This window comes from Sipha flava, unplaced genomic scaffold (assembly GCF_003268045.1).
Source record: "Sipha flava isolate LNK unplaced genomic scaffold, YSA_version1 181_pilon_pilon, whole genome shotgun sequence".
In the NCBI taxonomy this organism is placed as follows: Eukaryota; Metazoa; Arthropoda; class Insecta; order Hemiptera; family Aphididae; genus Sipha; species Sipha flava.
The window spans coordinates 455854-474812 of NW_020272220.1; the positions used below are offsets into that span (position 1 = coordinate 455854).

At 31.9% G+C, this 18959-nt stretch overlaps 1 protein-coding gene across 3 annotated transcripts in view; it reads left to right on the plus strand.

Annotated features, from left to right (window-relative positions):
* The window catches only part of LOC112680908 (FH1/FH2 domain-containing protein 3), a 35032-nt gene extending 16373 nt beyond the window's left edge, over positions 1–18659 (plus strand). The window contains exons 6-24 of one of the 3 annotated variants that reach the window (XM_025551147.1): positions 10517–10626; positions 12818–12876; positions 13138–13205; positions 13403–13508; positions 13568–13774; positions 13837–14017; positions 14076–14198; positions 14266–14432; positions 14654–14782; positions 14891–15088; positions 15150–15457; positions 15528–15665; positions 16010–16168; positions 16273–16710; positions 16780–16922; positions 17026–17405; positions 17470–17613; positions 17691–17769; positions 18332–18420. In XM_025551147.1, coding sequence (XP_025406932.1) covers positions 10517–10626; positions 12818–12876; positions 13138–13205; positions 13403–13508; positions 13568–13774; positions 13837–14017; positions 14076–14198; positions 14266–14432; positions 14654–14782; positions 14891–15088; positions 15150–15457; positions 15528–15665; positions 16010–16168; positions 16273–16710; positions 16780–16922; positions 17026–17405; positions 17470–17613; positions 17691–17764 — 3132 coding nt within the window. In that variant the 3' untranslated portion in view covers positions 17765–17769; positions 18332–18420. Of the gene's footprint in view, positions 1–10516; positions 10627–12817; positions 12877–13137; positions 13206–13402; positions 13509–13567; positions 13775–13836; positions 14018–14075; positions 14199–14265; positions 14433–14653; positions 14783–14890; positions 15089–15149; positions 15458–15527; positions 15667–16007; positions 16169–16272; positions 16711–16779; positions 16923–17025; positions 17406–17469; positions 17614–17690; positions 17770–18331 lie in introns of all 3 variants that reach the window. The other 2 variants (XM_025551149.1, XM_025551150.1) reach the window with 2 other exon arrangements.
* The last annotated feature ends 300 nt before the right edge of the window (positions 18660–18959 follow it).

An 18959-nucleotide genomic window follows, 5' to 3' on the forward strand; every position in this document is an offset into this window, starting at 1 on the left:
ATAAACAGGTTTATGTTTTTATATTTTTATTTTTTACATCAAATATATAAATTTTTTTATTTGATTGCTTATTGAACTTAATGTTATCATTATCACATTCATTAAATCACGGAAGGATGAAAGTTAAATCTGTATTTCTGTGCGTAAATTAAATTAACAACGAATAGAAAAAAAATATAAAACACAATAGATTCATCGGTCTAAAAAATATATTTTTCTTCTGCCGTGAAATTTTCCAGTCGATTAAGTTTCATGCAATTGTATGAAAATACGTATGCGCGTGACAAAAATTAAGGTATTACTAATTTACCGGTACATCCAATGTGATTATTTTTAGAGACGTAAACGTACACCAGTATACCATGTGTAGGCGGATGCGTATCAGATGATGTTACTCGTGGTTAGGGCTGACCCATTTTTTATGCCAAAATTCCTCGCTATATAATTCAATTAGTTGTACTAAAATTACAATGAAAAGTTTTTTTTTGTTCAATAGAAAAATAAATGGATGAAACACAATTTTAGGTTATCCGCGTTCATTTCCAATATATTTTATATATGTTTTGTGTGTTTAATTTATCAATCCCTCTAGTTAAGGTTAATATAAGTATGAATAGATTTATGAAATTGTTAATTTCGCAAAATCAAAAAAGTTATAACGAAACATTTCATTTGTTTCAATTATATGACGAATAAGTTACACGATTTTCATTGCACAAAACCGCTAATCCATGAAACTTACCTATTTGGTTTATAAATATTGGAATGTTAATTTTGAAATATTGATAATGCATTTTCGTAGTTTCATGGACACGTATATAATTGAAATCTTACCGTGAATGTTATTTTTATGATGCGTTTATTCTATTGAGGATAAATATGAATTAGTAGGTACTACAGAGAAGCCTTACTACGGGAAACCTTAGAAGGTTTTTTAAGGCATGTTATACCAACTGTATGATAGTTTCGATGACGGTTATAATTTATTTTATGTATAAAAATACCTTATTTAGCGTGAGAATTAATTTATTCCTAACCCAAACCCAGTACTTACAACATAAAAATTGCAATTAATTGTGTCCGCGTGTGGATTTATTTCTTGCTACCTCATCTCCGAATATTGGTTGATAAAATATTCCATTAATGTTCTATTATAAATTAAAACTAGTAGGTATTAATATTTTCATTGAACCCTGAAATTAATAATGTATTATATTACCATTGCGTTAGATATTATCGTCAGTTAAACTTTTATACAGGTACACATATGACATTATTCGACTGTCAAATGTATGTGTAATTGGTTTACGTTATCGCTATTTCGATATTATTTTTAGTGATTTATGGAATATAGATATGGCAAAGTTTGAAATTGTGTTTATATATGAAGCAAAATATTGTGTGTACATAACAACTATTAAAATAATTTGGTTTAAGTCCACACGACATTTCAAAGATAGTGTTCAATGTATTTAATTTTAAAGATATTATGAAAGTTTGGAGGACTTGATAAATTGCTATCAATAAAAAAACTCTACATTGGTGTTAACTGGTCTCCCATAGGTTTTCGTCCTTCTTCCTCTCTTCCGCTCATCATGTATTATAAAAAATACTTGTTCGAAAAACACCTAACCACTGTCTTTTTAGCTGAACCTCGGCGTGACATTATAGCACCGTGAGTGTACTACAATACGATTTTTTTGGTCGAACGCGAAAAAAATCACAACGAAGACTACGAACGAACTATTTTATTCCTATGCGTTACCGCTAATTTTTTACTACGTTTTCGATAGTAGTGGCATCGGGGAAGAATGAAAAAATGTACAAATGGTATCTGAAAATAATTTGGATGGCTGTAATTATTTGTGTCTGTATATGTGGTCGAATTTTTCCCAGGGACAAAAAGAGAGAAATCGCTATTATACGGTTTCGAGTTGGGGGAATGTATATAGTTTTAGAGGAAATAATATAATATTAACGCGATGATAAAAGTTGTGTAGTCCCGATTGTAGCGTACAACCGGTTTATCCGTCTTCGTTTTTTTTTTAATCTTTTTTTCCAAGTCGACAATCCAGCTGGTCATCTAGCATATTCTGTACATACACGCATACAAACGCACACGTACACGTACACACACACAAACACAAGCGCGCGCACGCACGTACACACTCACGCATGCACGTGCACTCTTGAGCATGTGTACAGACTTTACTTCAGTTTTCAACTACCCGTTCAATATAACTTCTCCCACCCCGACGTATTCCATTTATTATTTTTAAACATATTTACATAATATTATAATTTCTGACGTTTTGCAATTATAGGATAATCGAACGCAAAAAAAAAAATTATTTATGTAGAACGTACCGCATGAAAAATTTTAATTTCACGATTCACTAGTTTATATGAAGTTACTAAAATAGTTAACTTCTATTTTATACACTAAAATATTAAATTACAAAATCTAGTCATGAATAATACAATATATAAACACACACACACACACACACACACACACACACACACACACACCCACACATTGTGCGTGTAGTTCTTTTTATAGAATTAATATTAAAAAATATACTTTTTTAATCGTAAATATTGTAAGAAAATATACTTCGATATTATCATGACCCATGAGCTATAAGTAAAATTTAATAATTGAAAAATCGACCATCATATTATTTATTTTGATCTGTTTATATATTTCTATTAAAATGTAGTCTTGAATTTTATGATTTTCTAGGTTTATATGTATAATAATTTATAATGTTTTAACAAAAATAAATATCATAAATATGTACTCATGTATAATAAAATCGAAAATCTGTTATATATTACCATATAACTAATATTTTTCCCCATTGTTTTTCTTATAGGATCATTAGCAGTTATTATTAAAGCATTTGTGATAATTTTTGATTTGTTAATACATCTCTACTATGAGTATAAAATTTAATGAGAAGATTTAGTGCTTTGGAACCAATTTAGTTAATTTGAATTAATATTGTTTTTCATTATTTTTGTTCTTTTATTTTTCGCCAAAAGTAGATTATATATAGATTTAAAAAAATATTTATTTTCTACAAACACTCTATTAAAAATTTGTATACGAACCATTGCTGATTATTTTATTTATTATAATGGACTATATTGTATTCTTCTTCGTATAAATATATATATTTTCCATAATTCATACAAATTTTTTTTCGATTAGATTGTGTGACCTTAACATTTTTTCCAATATCTTTTTTCATGTTACTTGTATTGCGTGTTACTTGTTAGCGTCCAATAATTCTGTGCAAATTACTGTGTTTAATTACAAACAGTAGAAGGAAAAAATCCGTTTGATGGACCGACGTGTATAAAAGAATTTCTTATCGTTTTTTTTTTTTGCATTTACTTGTGGACTTCCGATTTTAATCTGTTTCATTTGAAGTCTTCGTAAAATATGTACTTATGAAGTCTAACCTACCACATATATTTTTTGTTTAATATTTATTTATACAATGTTCGTTAATGCTGAGTTATGTTCCGTAAATAATAAACGTCAGGCGATGAGATATTCACTTACAGTTGGAGTAATACCAATGTTTTGGTTAAGTTTTGAGTGAGATATTATATTTTTGAAATTTTAAAAAGTAGATTATATAAAGCTTTATTTTTAGCTTATCACTTTAAATATAATAGGTACATTTAAAAAGAATATTTAAAAATGTTTGTAGTTATAAATATATTTATAATGTTATTCATACAGGTTACAGTTATTTACATGGCGACTAACACTCATGCTTCTATATGAAAATATAAATATATCTAAGATTTGTAGTAGAAATGTCAATTTATACTATTCATATTTCAAGTTAGGTATTTTTTCATAAAGCAATTTTAATTAAAATTATTATTTTTAATACTAAAATTTGATTGCATACTTATTTTTTGATTATTACTATAAAACTGATTCAAGTCGTAAATATTCACCACTAATTTGTATAGTGTACAATACTTATAGTAATATAACAAAAAAAGGTTACTTTATTTAAAATTCGAGATCTTTGGTGGCACACAATTATTCAATATTGCAGTATACGATAATAAATTGTTTGGCTGTACTTAGTATATACGCAGATAAAATAACATTAAATACGTTTTTTGATTTTAATCGATCCGTGTATATAGTAATATTCGTTGCCTTTTTTCACAGCCAAGCCTGGTGGGTATCTGTGACCCGATACTTTTGTACCGACTCGTATATATTTTATTATACTCTTGGTTTGCAAACGTTTCGTAATACCTTTAAGTATTATGTAGGTGTAGGTATAATAAATGTGACATTTCGGCATTTCGTATGTGGGGGTGGGTATTAATCGGTTTCAATAAAAGCAACTAATGAACGTGAAATCCTGTTAGTGTTATCATGCGTTCTCTTTCTTTTATTCGGATTTCATACATCCAAGGGGTTCTGAAGTTTATTATACGTCATTTATTAGATGGAATCCTTGTCCCTTCACCTTTTCACTGATCTCGTCCTCACTACCACCACCCAGTTTTATCTGCGGTGTCCATCTGCCTAAGTTGATTTATAATACGTAATACGGGCAGAACAGAACCTGCCAGACTATGTAACCGGAACACATTATTAGAATCACGCCCCCCTTTGGACTGCCAACACAATTGCTGTTATATGTTGCTTATGTTGGTCTTTCTTAGCATAATGACCTTGTATAGTTAGATTAACTTGTTCGTTAGAAGTATTTTCCCGATTTATACGGATCGTTTTTCTTCTTCAAGCGGATTTTCGCAATCTATAACTCTTAAATATTGTTCGATTAACGATCTAGTTTTTTCGAATGTCTTCGAATGTCTGTGTATTTTAAAATTTAGTTTTGTCATTATTACACTATTTCCTAACACTCAATTTTGATTTCATCAACAATTTCCATACAATATTATTATTCGTTGAGACTTTCAGAATAAAGTTTAAGCTAAGTATTATAAAATATTTAAATTACTATGCTGTAATGTGTTATTTCTATTCAAAATATTTTGTAATAGTATCCATTTAATCTACATATAATATTATTTACTTTGAAAATACTAATTGTATATTTAACTAGTAATTTAAGAATTAAAAAGTTAAATAATATTATGTTTTAACAATTATATTTTATTCTCATTATGTTTTTTTATTAAAATGTCGTTAAATACTCAACTAAAATCATAATATTCAGTTATGTAATATTACAAAATTATTGATTTATGTATCTACTATATAGTTTAAACATTGCTCGGTTATACTATTCAATCATTTAAGAAAAAAAAAATTAAATTTACATTATCATATATTTTTTAGTGAATTTTTTATTTGTTTTGCAATTCTAAGACAAACGAACCTTTATTATATATATATATATGAAGAATTAGAAACTAATAAGTCACTCAGACTATTCGATTAAAATTAATTGGATTAAAAGAATGATTTTACTATATCCTTATACTCATAAATTTTACACATGGTCTTTACTTTTAATTTAATTTCCTTTTTGTTACATATACATTATACATTATAGGTTACAATATATAATTTGATAACTAGGATAATATACTAATTTAAGCTAATATTTGTATACAATACCTAAGTATTATATTATTATATTACTGACAAAAAAAAAAAAAAAAAATTTATATATTTATATATTATAGTGCATTACTTTACATAAATCTACATTTCTCTTTTACAACATTAAATATGCTTAACTATTATACATAGTATCTAATAATAAAAATTATAACAATTGATCTTTAATCACTTTGATCTTTCGAGATACCATGTTGTTTGAATTTTTAACGATCTGCCATATGAAATTCATTGAACTTTTTTTTTAAATATATTATATTTAAAAAATACATATCTGAGGTATTTGATTTAGTTTTAAGGTAAACCTAGAAAGTTAATGACTTAGAAAATGTCAAGATTACTTCTATTTTTTTTATATACATGTTATCCTACAAATATTTTATTTTACTGCTCTTAATAGAAACAAGAGACTTATGTTAGAAATTATTATATGACATGCGATTTTGTCAAAATATCAGTCATCGCATAAACTTATAAATAAATTACTTATGTATTTTTATAATTATAAAAGTGTATAGCATATTTATTATATATGTATATTTATGAAGATATCTATTATTCGATTTTTATCGACTTTAAGACCAATTAAATTCTTAACATTTTAATACATTTTATAGCTGTTTGTTTAATGGTTATAGCCGTTAGAGGTTTTCCTTTTAAATATACATATATTATTTTAGTATAACAATTCTACATTAAGGCTATAGCTGTTTTAGTAATTCATAGATAAAATAAAATTATTTTTCCCTTTCGTTAAAGTCTTTTTGGTTCACGTTTTTTTCGTGTATAATGAATTATAATTTATAACAATGTAGTTAAATTAACCACTTAATTAATCATATTACTTATTACACGATAATCAAATTATATTTGTGTATTCAGAACTATTCAACAAGTTTCTTCATGTCTTAACTATAATATAATACTAGATGTAATTACAGAATTTTGTTACTGTTAAGAATAAAAGTAATAATGTGCTTAGTGTTTAACATTATGTGTTTGAAATTTTAATTACGTTACGTTGGAAATGCAGATTAGCGTACTATGCAACAATAAAAAATAATTAAAATTTTTCGCTTAAATTATAAAACTTAAAGTGTGTATAACCATATAAGTATAATTATTTAAAGTTATATCTTATCATTTTAATTAGTTACATATTAGTTATCTGTTAATATTCTAATCAGTAATATTGTAATTTAAATTTGTCTAGATTCATTTTTTAATGCAGTTATAACAATCTATATGTTTATAGCGATTTTTGTAATCGCTAGTACATCTTGAATTTTATTTGTGAAAACGATATTGTCGGTTCGATTTTTAGCGAACATTTGAAAGAGTACCTACGGATACTGTACAATACTGCTAAATATTTTGGTAGAAATGATAATAATTTATCTTAGCCACTTTTTATGTGATTAAATGCATTACTTAAAGTATAATATCAAAATTACAAATTGTTTTTTAATGACACACATGGTTAATGACTACACTATGTAAGTAATTTTTAAAGATTTATATTACACTTTAAAATGTATTTTTGGATGAAAGAGCTTAGAAAATTAAACTGTTATTACTTAGAGATTGTTTCTTGGGATTGCAGTAAACGTAAATTACTGCACAAAAATGATCGATTTTGTGTCTATTAGTGCTAAAAAAACGACTTAAATACCGAATTCCTGAACAAAATTGCTTAAACTGAAACTTTTCTTGTCGGAATTTAAATGATAGTTTAGATTTTTATTTTTTCATGTACCTTCATTAGTCACTAATAAGTGAGCATTAAAAATATCCAGCCAGTATATGAACTATTGAATTTATTACTAAATAATATTTCTTAGTCATCATTGATTAATGATTTTACGGTTCGATAAACGGATTTTATACAGTTTTGAGAAAAACCTTGTTCAACTACGTTTATTATACACACATAATGATACAATTCTGACACTTATTAAAATGTATCTGGATATACACATTGTTTTCCAAACTGTGAGACGCGCCATTCTAGGGAGGCGTAGGCACTTATTGGAGGAGGTGCAAGACAAATAATTACATTGTACGTTACACTATTAAGTATTTATTTTTAGATCGACAGTAATTTATATTTATTAAAATAATTAAAAACATTTCGTTGTTTTACTTATTCAAGGGATGTACGATTACATTTTTTTTGTTTCGAGGATACGTAAATCAAAAAAGTTTGGGAATCGTTGATATTTTATAAATGAATGACAAAAACCAACATGATAATATTGCAAGGCTTATTTTAATGTGCGTTTGTACACATTTTGCGTGATTTTAAATGAAAAATGCGCAGCTCTAATTCAAAAAATGCGCAGTTGTAAATACTATCTATTTCTTACTAAATTGTAGTTATCGACTTCATGGCCAAGTGCAGGATCCGTTAATCATCAGATTAGGTTTATTAAGACTGCGTTATTATTATTATTATTATTTTGTTATTACATAATATGTATGATTTATAATCATACACAGGGAGTAATATTTTTGAGAGTATGGGAAGGGGTTGAATTTTAAGTTTTACACATTTTTAAATACAAACCTTAAAATAAGCCCTGTAATATTGTACGGTATAGTTTTTAACGTATAACATAGAACACGAATAAATACGACTCCTATAATATAGACCCCATGTAGGTTTACGTCGAGAAATCGTTTAAATCGCGTGGCGGCGGTGTCCGCGACCGTTACGGTCCGTCGCGGTTATCAAACGATACCGATATTGGTCTTCCGTTCTTCCGTCAACGCGCGTTGACGGCCGATCGCATTCGGTCGGACTGCACAAACGGGCCCGCGCGTAATACCGCGATGACGAGCGCCGATAGCCCGTTCGACCCGTACGCCATTGCTCATCGGCCATCGCCACGGAAACACAATAATAGTGCATGGACGGCGTGTTCGCGTACGTCTTATTCGTCCCATCGTGTCCACGCGCACACGTACAAATGGTTATCGGCGTCGTTCCCGTTATCGCGTGCGTTGCAACGGCGGCAGGGCGGCGAACGGATCGCGTTCTCCCGCGGGCAACGGCACTGCGCACCCCCCACGGGGTGTTTCCTCCGTGCCACGATCTAACGCTCAGGATAACGGTCCTTATTTAACCGGATTCGGCGTCGTCGATTACGAGAACATCGCGCAAAAGCTTATAACGGTCACCGGTGGTGGTGGCGGCGACGCATCGTGCGCGCGTGCACACGTCTTTGTTACGGATTCGCGGCGGTTGAAGAACTGCATGAAGCGTGTGACCGTCAATTATACGGATACCTACGCGATCGAGCGTGATAACCTGGAATACCGATGATCTTAGTCCGAGTTCTGACTTAAATTCAACAGGAACGGGTATCTCTTAGTGTCACACGAAAAATTCATCTTTTGATATAAATAATTACGTGTACGGTCAACATTTTTGTGGATTTTCGTCCGTTTCAGATTTACACGGACTGCAAATGCGGCTAAATCATGTCGTCGACGTTTAAAAAAATCAATTTTATATGGCTCATTGTTCTGTTCGCGTAGTTTATGTATTATTAAAATTACAAAGCGAAACGTATTCATTTATGAATTTCCTTCTAACAAAAAATTAAAGATGTATTCAAGGGCGGACTTACAATTATGACATAAGTAGAGGGGGCTAATTTGTATTTACAGATATTTAAATATTATATATTAAATATATAATTTTATTAAATGCATATGTATATAAGTCATAATATATTTTAAAATGATAAAATATAAAAGATTAATTAATGTGGTTAATCTTTTGACCAATGTTCAATTGAAGACATACTTATTAAGTATTTATTACATACTAACATATAATACATTAAATCCCTTAATTTTCCCCTTGGATATCTCGCGATAACATAGTTCTTTAGTGGAAGTATGTTAATACCAGGATGGTGAAATAAGTAGTTTAGGATATGGGAAAAAAAGTTGGATTAAAAAGTCAACCAGTTTATTAAAATTATATTTGTTCTCGACCATTCTTACCTGCGTGCACGTTATGTCATGTCGATTATCATTAACAATCTTAAATATTTTTAAATACTTTTGTAAAATATATAAAACATGAATTTTTGGGGCGCTTATGTTGCACAGCCATAACAGGTACATAATATCTCATAACGATTGGCGCGCAATGTCCTACAAATCTTGTCGCAATCTTCGCACCATCGGCGCACCTTACGTCGTGCAGCCGACCAAGTTTTCGAGTCGCGAACGCGCGCAGTGGGCCCAGGGCATATCCATGTGCGTGCTCAGCGCAGGAACGTGCGTACAGCAGCGATAATGATAACGACAGTAATGATATCGTGTAACGCGCGTAGTCGTTTCACGGTCGGGAGATTCCCACGCGGCGGCAATAGAGAGAAAAGGCGCTGTGACAAACGCGGTCCAGATCCGTCGCAACCGGTCGGTTTAGGTTCACGGACCTTTTGCCCCGTTGATAATTACCGTCGCGAATCGTGGTCGGTTCCCGACATCATTAACCGCGCGCGGAACCCTCGGATCCACCACCGCCCGCGTACCCCGCCGTGTACTTGCACGCGCGCACGCGGGTCGACCGTGACCGTGCCCCCTCCCCTACCCCCTACCATCTACCCCTCGTCCGACGGCCACCACTCGCCGTTGCACGATGTCGTCACCGCGCCGCGCTCCGCGTGTCACATCCCGCGGTCGGCGGGTCCGCGTCATTCACCTGCGCGCTCACCGCCCGGTATACTTACCGTGGTATCGCCGTCGTCGTTGTCGCCGCTTCCCGTGCAGTGCGGGGCTCGTCGATAGAGATACAACCGTAGCGTTGTTCGGACTCGCCATCGACGTGCTGATCTGACCGTCCCGTTCCGTGTGTTTCAGCTGGACGACGCCGCCCTGCAGCTGTACAAGGACGGCGACTTCGGATCGTACCTGGACATGGAGGCGTCCATTTCCGAACAGCCGGAGGAGTTCGAAGGATTTCAAAACGAGTGAGTTTGGCGATCCACGCGCGATAGCTGCGGCGGCCGCCGTCGTATCCGTGCGTCGTGTCGACGAATCATCCGTACGAAACGATCCGTATCGTCGTCGTCGTCCAACGGGTTGATCCGCGGACCGCTGTCGACAGCGACCGCGACGAGACGCGAATCGTGACGACGGTCACATCCGAACGCGTCCCGGGATAAGAGTATAGGCGTAACGTGTTCTGCGACGTGTTATTAACATATCGCCGTTACGTTCAACGTGCGTGGGTTCCTACCGGCGACGTTAATTTTTCTCACGTTCGAGACTCCGACGTTAAAAATCTCCCAAGATCGGACGCAATCGAACATCCCGTCCGATGTTTTTCTCCCGACCGAGTGTGTTCAACATAACGATTTGTTTTCAATCGGAACGCGTTACAGATGGGTACAGACATTTTGGTTTAAAAGTATTCGAGTACAGGGACTCCCAACTCGTATTTCTATCACCGATCGTTTTGTATTCAACAATTATCTAGCCTACGTGTAGCTACGTGTCGTACGTGTATTGTAGATTATTTTGATAGAGATATAGTTCCGTCGTTTTCGAATGAAATTCAACAGCCAATATTAACAAATACTATTTATGAAATAAAAATACCGGGATTACAATACACTTCTGTATTTGAATAGGTTATTTTCGATTCGCCGACATGTAGCTCCCCCAACTCTGGTAGATTACGTATGAGTTATACAATTATCTTTTAAATCCCAGAACTTTTCAACACGAAACGTAATATGTTAGAACAAATTTTCCTAGATTTTAATATAATTTGCTATGTTTATTTTGATGTAATTATATTATTTGTTGTAGCACAGGTATCAAAATAGTATATTATATACACAAATATATTTAATATGTCGTTCGTGTTATTGTTAGTTGTTAAATATCCAATAAATAATAACTATTCAAAATAAAACTATGCCATTATACGAACAGTAACATTATAATTTAAACAACGATTACAACTACTTATCAAATATTCAGTATAACTCTTTCTTTTTAAATTTTATATACACTAACGAGGGATAGATGCATTCATGTGTACAAGAACAGGTAATTACGAAAATATAATGAACTGCGGAGAACTTTAAAACATCAAGTATGAAGAATATTTTTTATGGCGTCATGGAGAGTTATCATAAATTCATTGTGATAATTATTATTTAAAAATAAAATTATTTTTTTTATAGGTTCTTACTTGTAAAAACGTATTAAAATAATAATGATCGTTTTAATGTTTCTCCGGTTTGCGTGACAACATCGAACAACACATAAGCAATACGTTAAATTAATATTGTATGTAATGTATGCGATACATTTTTTGTTCTAAATTACTATTTCCAACATTCTTTTATAATTGAAAGTTTTTTATGTTTATTTTGAGTTAGTTAAAAAAATATTCAAAATGTTTGGTTAAATAAGTTGCATGATCTATAGTAATTATTCTATGAAAATATTCGATAAAACTTCAACCAATAATGTTCGGTAGGTATTTGTCATTCGGTGTATACAACAGTTATTGTTTTTTAGAACTCGACTAGATATTTATTTAATGAACTGTGAACTAATTTTACTGTTATTATCTAGTTACCGTGTCCTATCAAACATGGTAAATAAAACGAACAAAAAAAAGAATCTGTCACAGCTTCAGCAGAGTATTATAATTACGATAAAAAATTACCGTTATGGGGACAGATTAAGATCGATATGGACACTTAGTTAAAAAACTAAATAAATAAATGAGAGCTATTATGTTACCGCCTTCGACACGGGTTGTAGTTACCCAAGAGAAAAATTCAACGAACGTTTAGATCTAAATGTCGGATGGAGTTTTTATTTTAGTCACGATTTCGGGCTGTTCAAAAAACATAGTTTTGTATCCCACGGTAATTGTTTGCTATCTCGGCCTCTTTCTTTTCATGCCGTACTTTTTATCATTTACAATTCTAAATATTCTTCTGCATTAAGAGAAACTTCATACGGATACTACGGTAATATTGTAAAATTAAATATTTGTATGTTCATGTAAAAAAAAAAATTTAATTTTATGATAAAATTGAAACGCAAACATTATTTTACAATATATTGTGTTGTAATAATCCAACTATCAACTATTATAATTTATTGATTGTTAACAATAAAAATGTTTTATTACAGTAAAAGAAATTCGATTGTCTTGCGCACGCAGTTGTCAGTCAAAGTACATACAATAATTGGTAAGTATTCCATAAATTGTAAATAAGAAAAATTTATTATGTATGGTCGAGTGGTTCTTATATTGTCTGAAACCAATGTTAGTCCGAACGAATTCATAGCGTGAAGTCGCGAATTGTTTTGGCTGTACGTTTTAAACGTTTATGTGAATAGAATACGTTAGGGCACAATTGATAACGAATAATGATGAACACCGTGAAAATTGCTTCTGTTCCCGAATAGTACACGAAAAATCGTGACCTTTAATTTGTATTATTTTGCAGACAAATTGATGAACTCTGAAGGTAAGGAGCTCCGTAGATGTTTGTTCGCGCTCAAGCACATATTTCAGGTGAGAGACCACGACACAAGGAACGTACTATAACAATAATTCCTTTGTGCGCGTGTTTGCCAGGGGCACACGTTTCAAGGTTTAAAGAAACTGTTTGTCGTGTGCGCCTAATGATTAGCAATGTAAACAGCCTGAACCATTGTTCGAGTGCCATATACACAGATATACAGATGAAATATTATTATAATATGTTGTAGGAGGATAAGGATTTGGTTCACGAGTTTATTCAGAATGACGGGCTAAGGTGTCTCATCAAGTTGGGATCGGATGTCGACCAAAATTACCAAAATTATATATTAAGAGGTATTTTGCACATTGATTTTTATTTGTACATACCATAACTATAATCATTTTATTTTTAGCTCTCGGTCAAGTGATGTTGTACGTGGATGGTATGAATGGTGTTATCGAAGATAACCCTACCATTCAATGGTTGTACTCGTTACTAACATCCAGATTTCGATTGGTTGTTAAAACTGCGTTAAAACTGTTGCTAGTCTTTATAGAATACGTCGAATCCAATTGTTTGATTTTTATTCAAGCTGTTCATGCAGTGCATCAATCTAATGGTAAACATCATGTTTTATTTACATTGAATGAATGTTTTCTGTACGGTTTAATCTTCGTTCAGGCACGCCACTGTGGAGTAATGTTATGAAATTGCTCACTGAACCCGACATGGTTGACACGGAACTGTTAGTTTATGCTATGACGTTAATAAATAAAACATTGAACGGTATACCAGATCAAGATACGTATTACGATCAAGTTGATGCTATTGAAGAACAAGGAATAGAACAAGTCGTACAAAAGTAATATGAAAATTTTTTAACTATTATATTTAGGTACAATAAACATATTTGTTTTCAGATACATGTCTAAGCCAGGAACTGAACTCGATCTTCTCAGACAACTTCAGATATATGAAGTTGTTCTGCAACACGAAGATGGAGATAACAAATCTACTCCAATCAGAGTAGACCATTCAATCAGGTAAGTTATATTAAAAATTATAAAAAATTTAAAAAAATTAATTTCTATTAAATAATATACTTAATAGGAAAACATTAAGAAACAGAAAATCCTTGAATTCTTCATTAGATTCTGTAGATAGAAGAAAATCTAGAAGACACTCGGCTGGTAACCCATCTGTTCAGATGCCTTTACTTATGGAAAGACTTGATATAAATTCACCTCAACCAAAGCTAAATAAATTACCTCATCCAGGTATAGATGAATATGTTTTAAAGTATTTGTGAATCTCATCTAACCCATTTATTATTTATGGTTTTTGACAATTTTTTCTAACATTCAATTAAAAAAAAAAAAAAAAAATGTTTTACCATAATCTAAGTAGTTCGTTATTTTGCTTATTTCTGCTTAGCTTGAAGCATTAATATTTGTAACCGTCGTTGTGAAGTGTTTTTGTTTGTTTCGCTTTGCATCAGGTGAGGACGCTGGAGTGACCCCTGGCTTAAAACGAAGAAGGGAACGTGCTCAAAGACAACGGAGCTTGCTCCGCGAACAGTATAAGAACAATATAGCTCGACCCGATTGGTCTAGTACTGATGATCAAGGTATGTAAATTTGTTTTGTTTTTCATGCATCATTTTATTATACAGTAAGATTAGTTCATTTAATACTTTTGTATACAATTTATATTGACCATTACGATTTTTTATTAGGTGAAAGTTCCGAAGGGCAAAATGGATTGCATCCATTTAACTTGTCATTTTGTAACGGAGACTCGGAAGTTCAAAGGGAAAGCTCAGTAAAAGATTTAACCCAGAAATTAACAAGTCTACGCAGTCCAGATGAATCACCTACCAAACTTGCTCCACCTTTAGATGATATGAGAGGAATAATTTCAAAAGCAATGGAAGGTATATTATATTTATAAATATTATAATTTATTAAATTAAACACTTATAATTTTATTAAAAGGACTTGCTAAATCTCAATCTAAAAATGAAGTAGTGAAAAGTCCAACTTCGGATTCAGCTATAGATATATTATCAAGAAAAACTGAAACTGATTTACAATGGGAGAGATTAGTAAGCGAGTGCGATCGTTCTCTTCAGTTGTGCGATTTAGACTTTTCTACTTTACACTCTGATGACGATTCTGATGTGTTGGCATGTTCTTCATTACTTGGAGGAGTTCCTCCTCCGCCGCCACCTTGCCCTATGTTACCACCCATGCAACAACATGTGGCAAAGAAAACCAAAAAGACTGTAAAACTATTTTGGAAGGTAATTATGATTTAATAAATCAAACGATTTATTTTAAATTAAATTTAATGTATAATTTTATTATTTTCAGGAAGTTAGAGATGATCCAATGGCTAGAGTTAAATTGAACTCTGAACGATTATTATGGGAAGAATTAAGTCCTGTCGAAGTCGATACCCATAAACTTGAACACTTATTTGAATCTCGAGCAAAAGATTTTATTACCAAGGTAAATTATAAAAAATTATTTTTCATTATTTATTATTATCATTGATAAAGTAATAAATGCTGTATATTTGGCCTCACAAATGGTTTTGGGTAACGCAAAAGTAACACACTTGGGGTTTCGGATAAATATTATAATAGTTCTCTTAATATTATAATCTGCATTTATGCTTGATAATATTTTGTGAAGCTTTTTAATTATATTTTGTTTGTTTTAAATTCTATCAAACTGAAAAAAACGCGGATTGTACAAATTGTTCCAGGAGGTAAGGCTTTATGCTTGTGATTAAAAGGGGTGGAGGGTGTTAATACAACTACTATTTTTCTTATAATGACTTACATATTTAGAAACAGCAAGAAATGAATAAAACTAAAGAAGTAATTGTATTAGATCCAAAGCGATCCAATGCAATTAATATCGGCATGACCAAGTTACCTCCGCCACGGTCCATCAAAGCGGCCATATTGAAAATGGATCCTACTGTCATTAATAGAGAGGGAATTGAGGTAATAAATTTAAATCACGTATTAATTATTATATGCTTGATTTAAAAAAACTAAATTTATATGTTCATTATTTTTGTTTTTAATTGGGATAATTTTTTTTACAGAAACTTATGACAATGCTACCTAGCGAAGAAGAGCGTACAAAAATTCAAGAGGCACAATCTGCGTGCCCAGATCTGCCTTTGGGCAGTGCTGAACAGTTCCTATTAACATTAGCGTCGATATCTGAACTACCGGCTAGACTGAAACTCTGGTCTTTTAAACTGGATTACGAAAATGTTGAAAAAGAAATTGCTGAACCACTCATGGACTTAATGCAAGGAATAGAAATATTAAAAACCAATCGCACATTTAAAGCAATACTAGGCACATTACTCTCAGTGGGAATATTTTTAAATGGCGCCGAGGTCAAGGGGTTTCAAATAGAGTATTTGGCTAAAGTACCAGAAGTCAAAGATACTGTACATAAACATTCTCTTCTTCATCATTTGTGTCATATCGTTATGGATAAGTTCCCCGAGTCCACGGATTTATACTCTGAAGTAATTTTTTGTTTTTCAAAACAATAATTGTTACTTAGAATGATTAATTGAATAATTTGTTGAGCATAGATCGGTGCTATTACACGTGCATCCAGAGTAGATTTCGGAGAAATATCTGCGACGTTAACTAAAGTCGAACAAGAGTGCAGAGCGTCTTTCGATCATTTAAAGACAATCAGCAAACACGACGGTGCAACTGCTATTAAATCCAAGTACGCCACAAATCGTTGTAACAATATGTACACATTAGTACTTAATAAATGGTTTAATAGTGAGTGTTAATTTTCTGTGTCAATATCGAATGTTTTGTTTTAGGATGTCAGAATTTTTAGCAGACTGTGCAGAACGCATTGTAGTTCTTGGTAAAGTCCACCGACGCGTAATGAATCGTTTCAATAAATTTTGTCTTTGGCTCGGTATTCCTTTGCACAAAGTTCAACTCACTAAGCCCAATGAATTGTGTCGTATCGTTTCCGAGTTTTCGTTAGAGTATCGTACCACTCGCGAGCGCGTCATCCAACAGCTTCATAAAAAGGCTAGTCATCGAGAGCGGAATAAAACACGAGGTAAAATGATTACCGAAGTGGGGAAAATAGACAACGAAGACGCCGATACAGAACTCAGGCAACTGTTGGACAAAGACCCGTCGCACAACAGAATGTTCTCGTGGAGAAACCAGTGTAGAAATTCTATAGGTTAGTGTGGTTACACCAACGACTTTTTGACAAAATGTGTAATGCTATAAATTTTCGCGAACAGGAAATACAAATGGTGTTCACTTAAGTAACGATGACGATGAGTTGATTGAAAGCTTAGTGAAAACTGTCACTGCTACGCCTGGGGCGAACACGAGAACGGCTCAACGGGAACGTAAGAGAACTAAAGACGCTCATAGAAAATCACGTGAGTAATAAAATGTAACATTTTAACTTGAAACTATATTATATATTTTACCTGGATATGTTTAATGACTTACGCAGTGATCAAAAGGTCTCGGACTAGGGATAATATACCAAGACAAAGTAGCAGTCACTCTCGTAATTCGATGTCGTAGTTTTGGTAAATTAAAATGTTGTGTTCGTTTGTGTTTTTTGTTGTGTCCTACTTAAATAAACCTACCTACTTTATTATTAGTTAGACTTCATGTGCTCACTTTTTTTTGATTAATTAATTTTATTTTCATCTCTCTCTCTCTAATTTCACAATCCAAAAACATATCAAAACACATTTCAACAATTTTCTACTACACGTATTTAAAGAAACGTGTTATTATCTAAAATATGATGTTAAGATACATCATTCTCGACATCTAGGACAAGATGTAATGATAGTATTTGCGCAATAAGTTCAACAATCTTATGGCGTTATATTAGTCATCGTACATATGACACCTAACAGCTATTATTTGATAAGTGTTTATCGAGTATTTGATAGACGTTTCGTAGCATTAGACATGATGTGTTACTACTATTGTTTATCTAGTTCCCTAGTTTTGTGCAATTTTTAATGTCTTGTAACTATTTGTAACTCTATAGTGCCTACTTAATATCTTTTAATTGCTTGATTGTAACGATTAATTCTATGTACGTGAAGAAATGTTCATAATTTTGTAAATTTACAGTGAGGCGTACGTTGCGTAACGGTCTGAGCGACGAAGACAAAAAACATTTGGCGTCCTTCATAAAGGGCTACTGAACTGTGATATTCATGACGTCAAATTTTATGACTGATAATAATATTTAGATGTTTCTTAATTATTTTCCTATTTCATTATTTTTACATTTATTTAACACTCAATAGTTGTAACAAATTACTTTTTATTTGTTTTCTTCTTCTTCTATGTGTATTTACTCATATTCTAAAATACGTGTACCATAATTCAACTAAAATTACGGCATTTATCAAACAGAAAAAAAGAACATTAAATTATGTAAGCATTTATTAAATAGTTTTGTAATGTTATACAAAGTAAATGAACGTTGTTATCAAAATCAATTTGTGAAGTAATTTTTTTGAAATATATCAAGCTTTTGATATATTTTTACTATATATTTATTTGTTAAAATATGAATCTTTATTATAGATATAAAGCGATATTTGTTTAAATAAACAGCTTTCAAGTAGTATTAATTTAAACATTTTTTTAAAATATCCATAAATAATAGATAGGATAGCGGTAAATTACATATTCTAAAACCTAAATATTTAAATATTATGTGTTACCTACATTTTTGTCTAATTTAACAAAT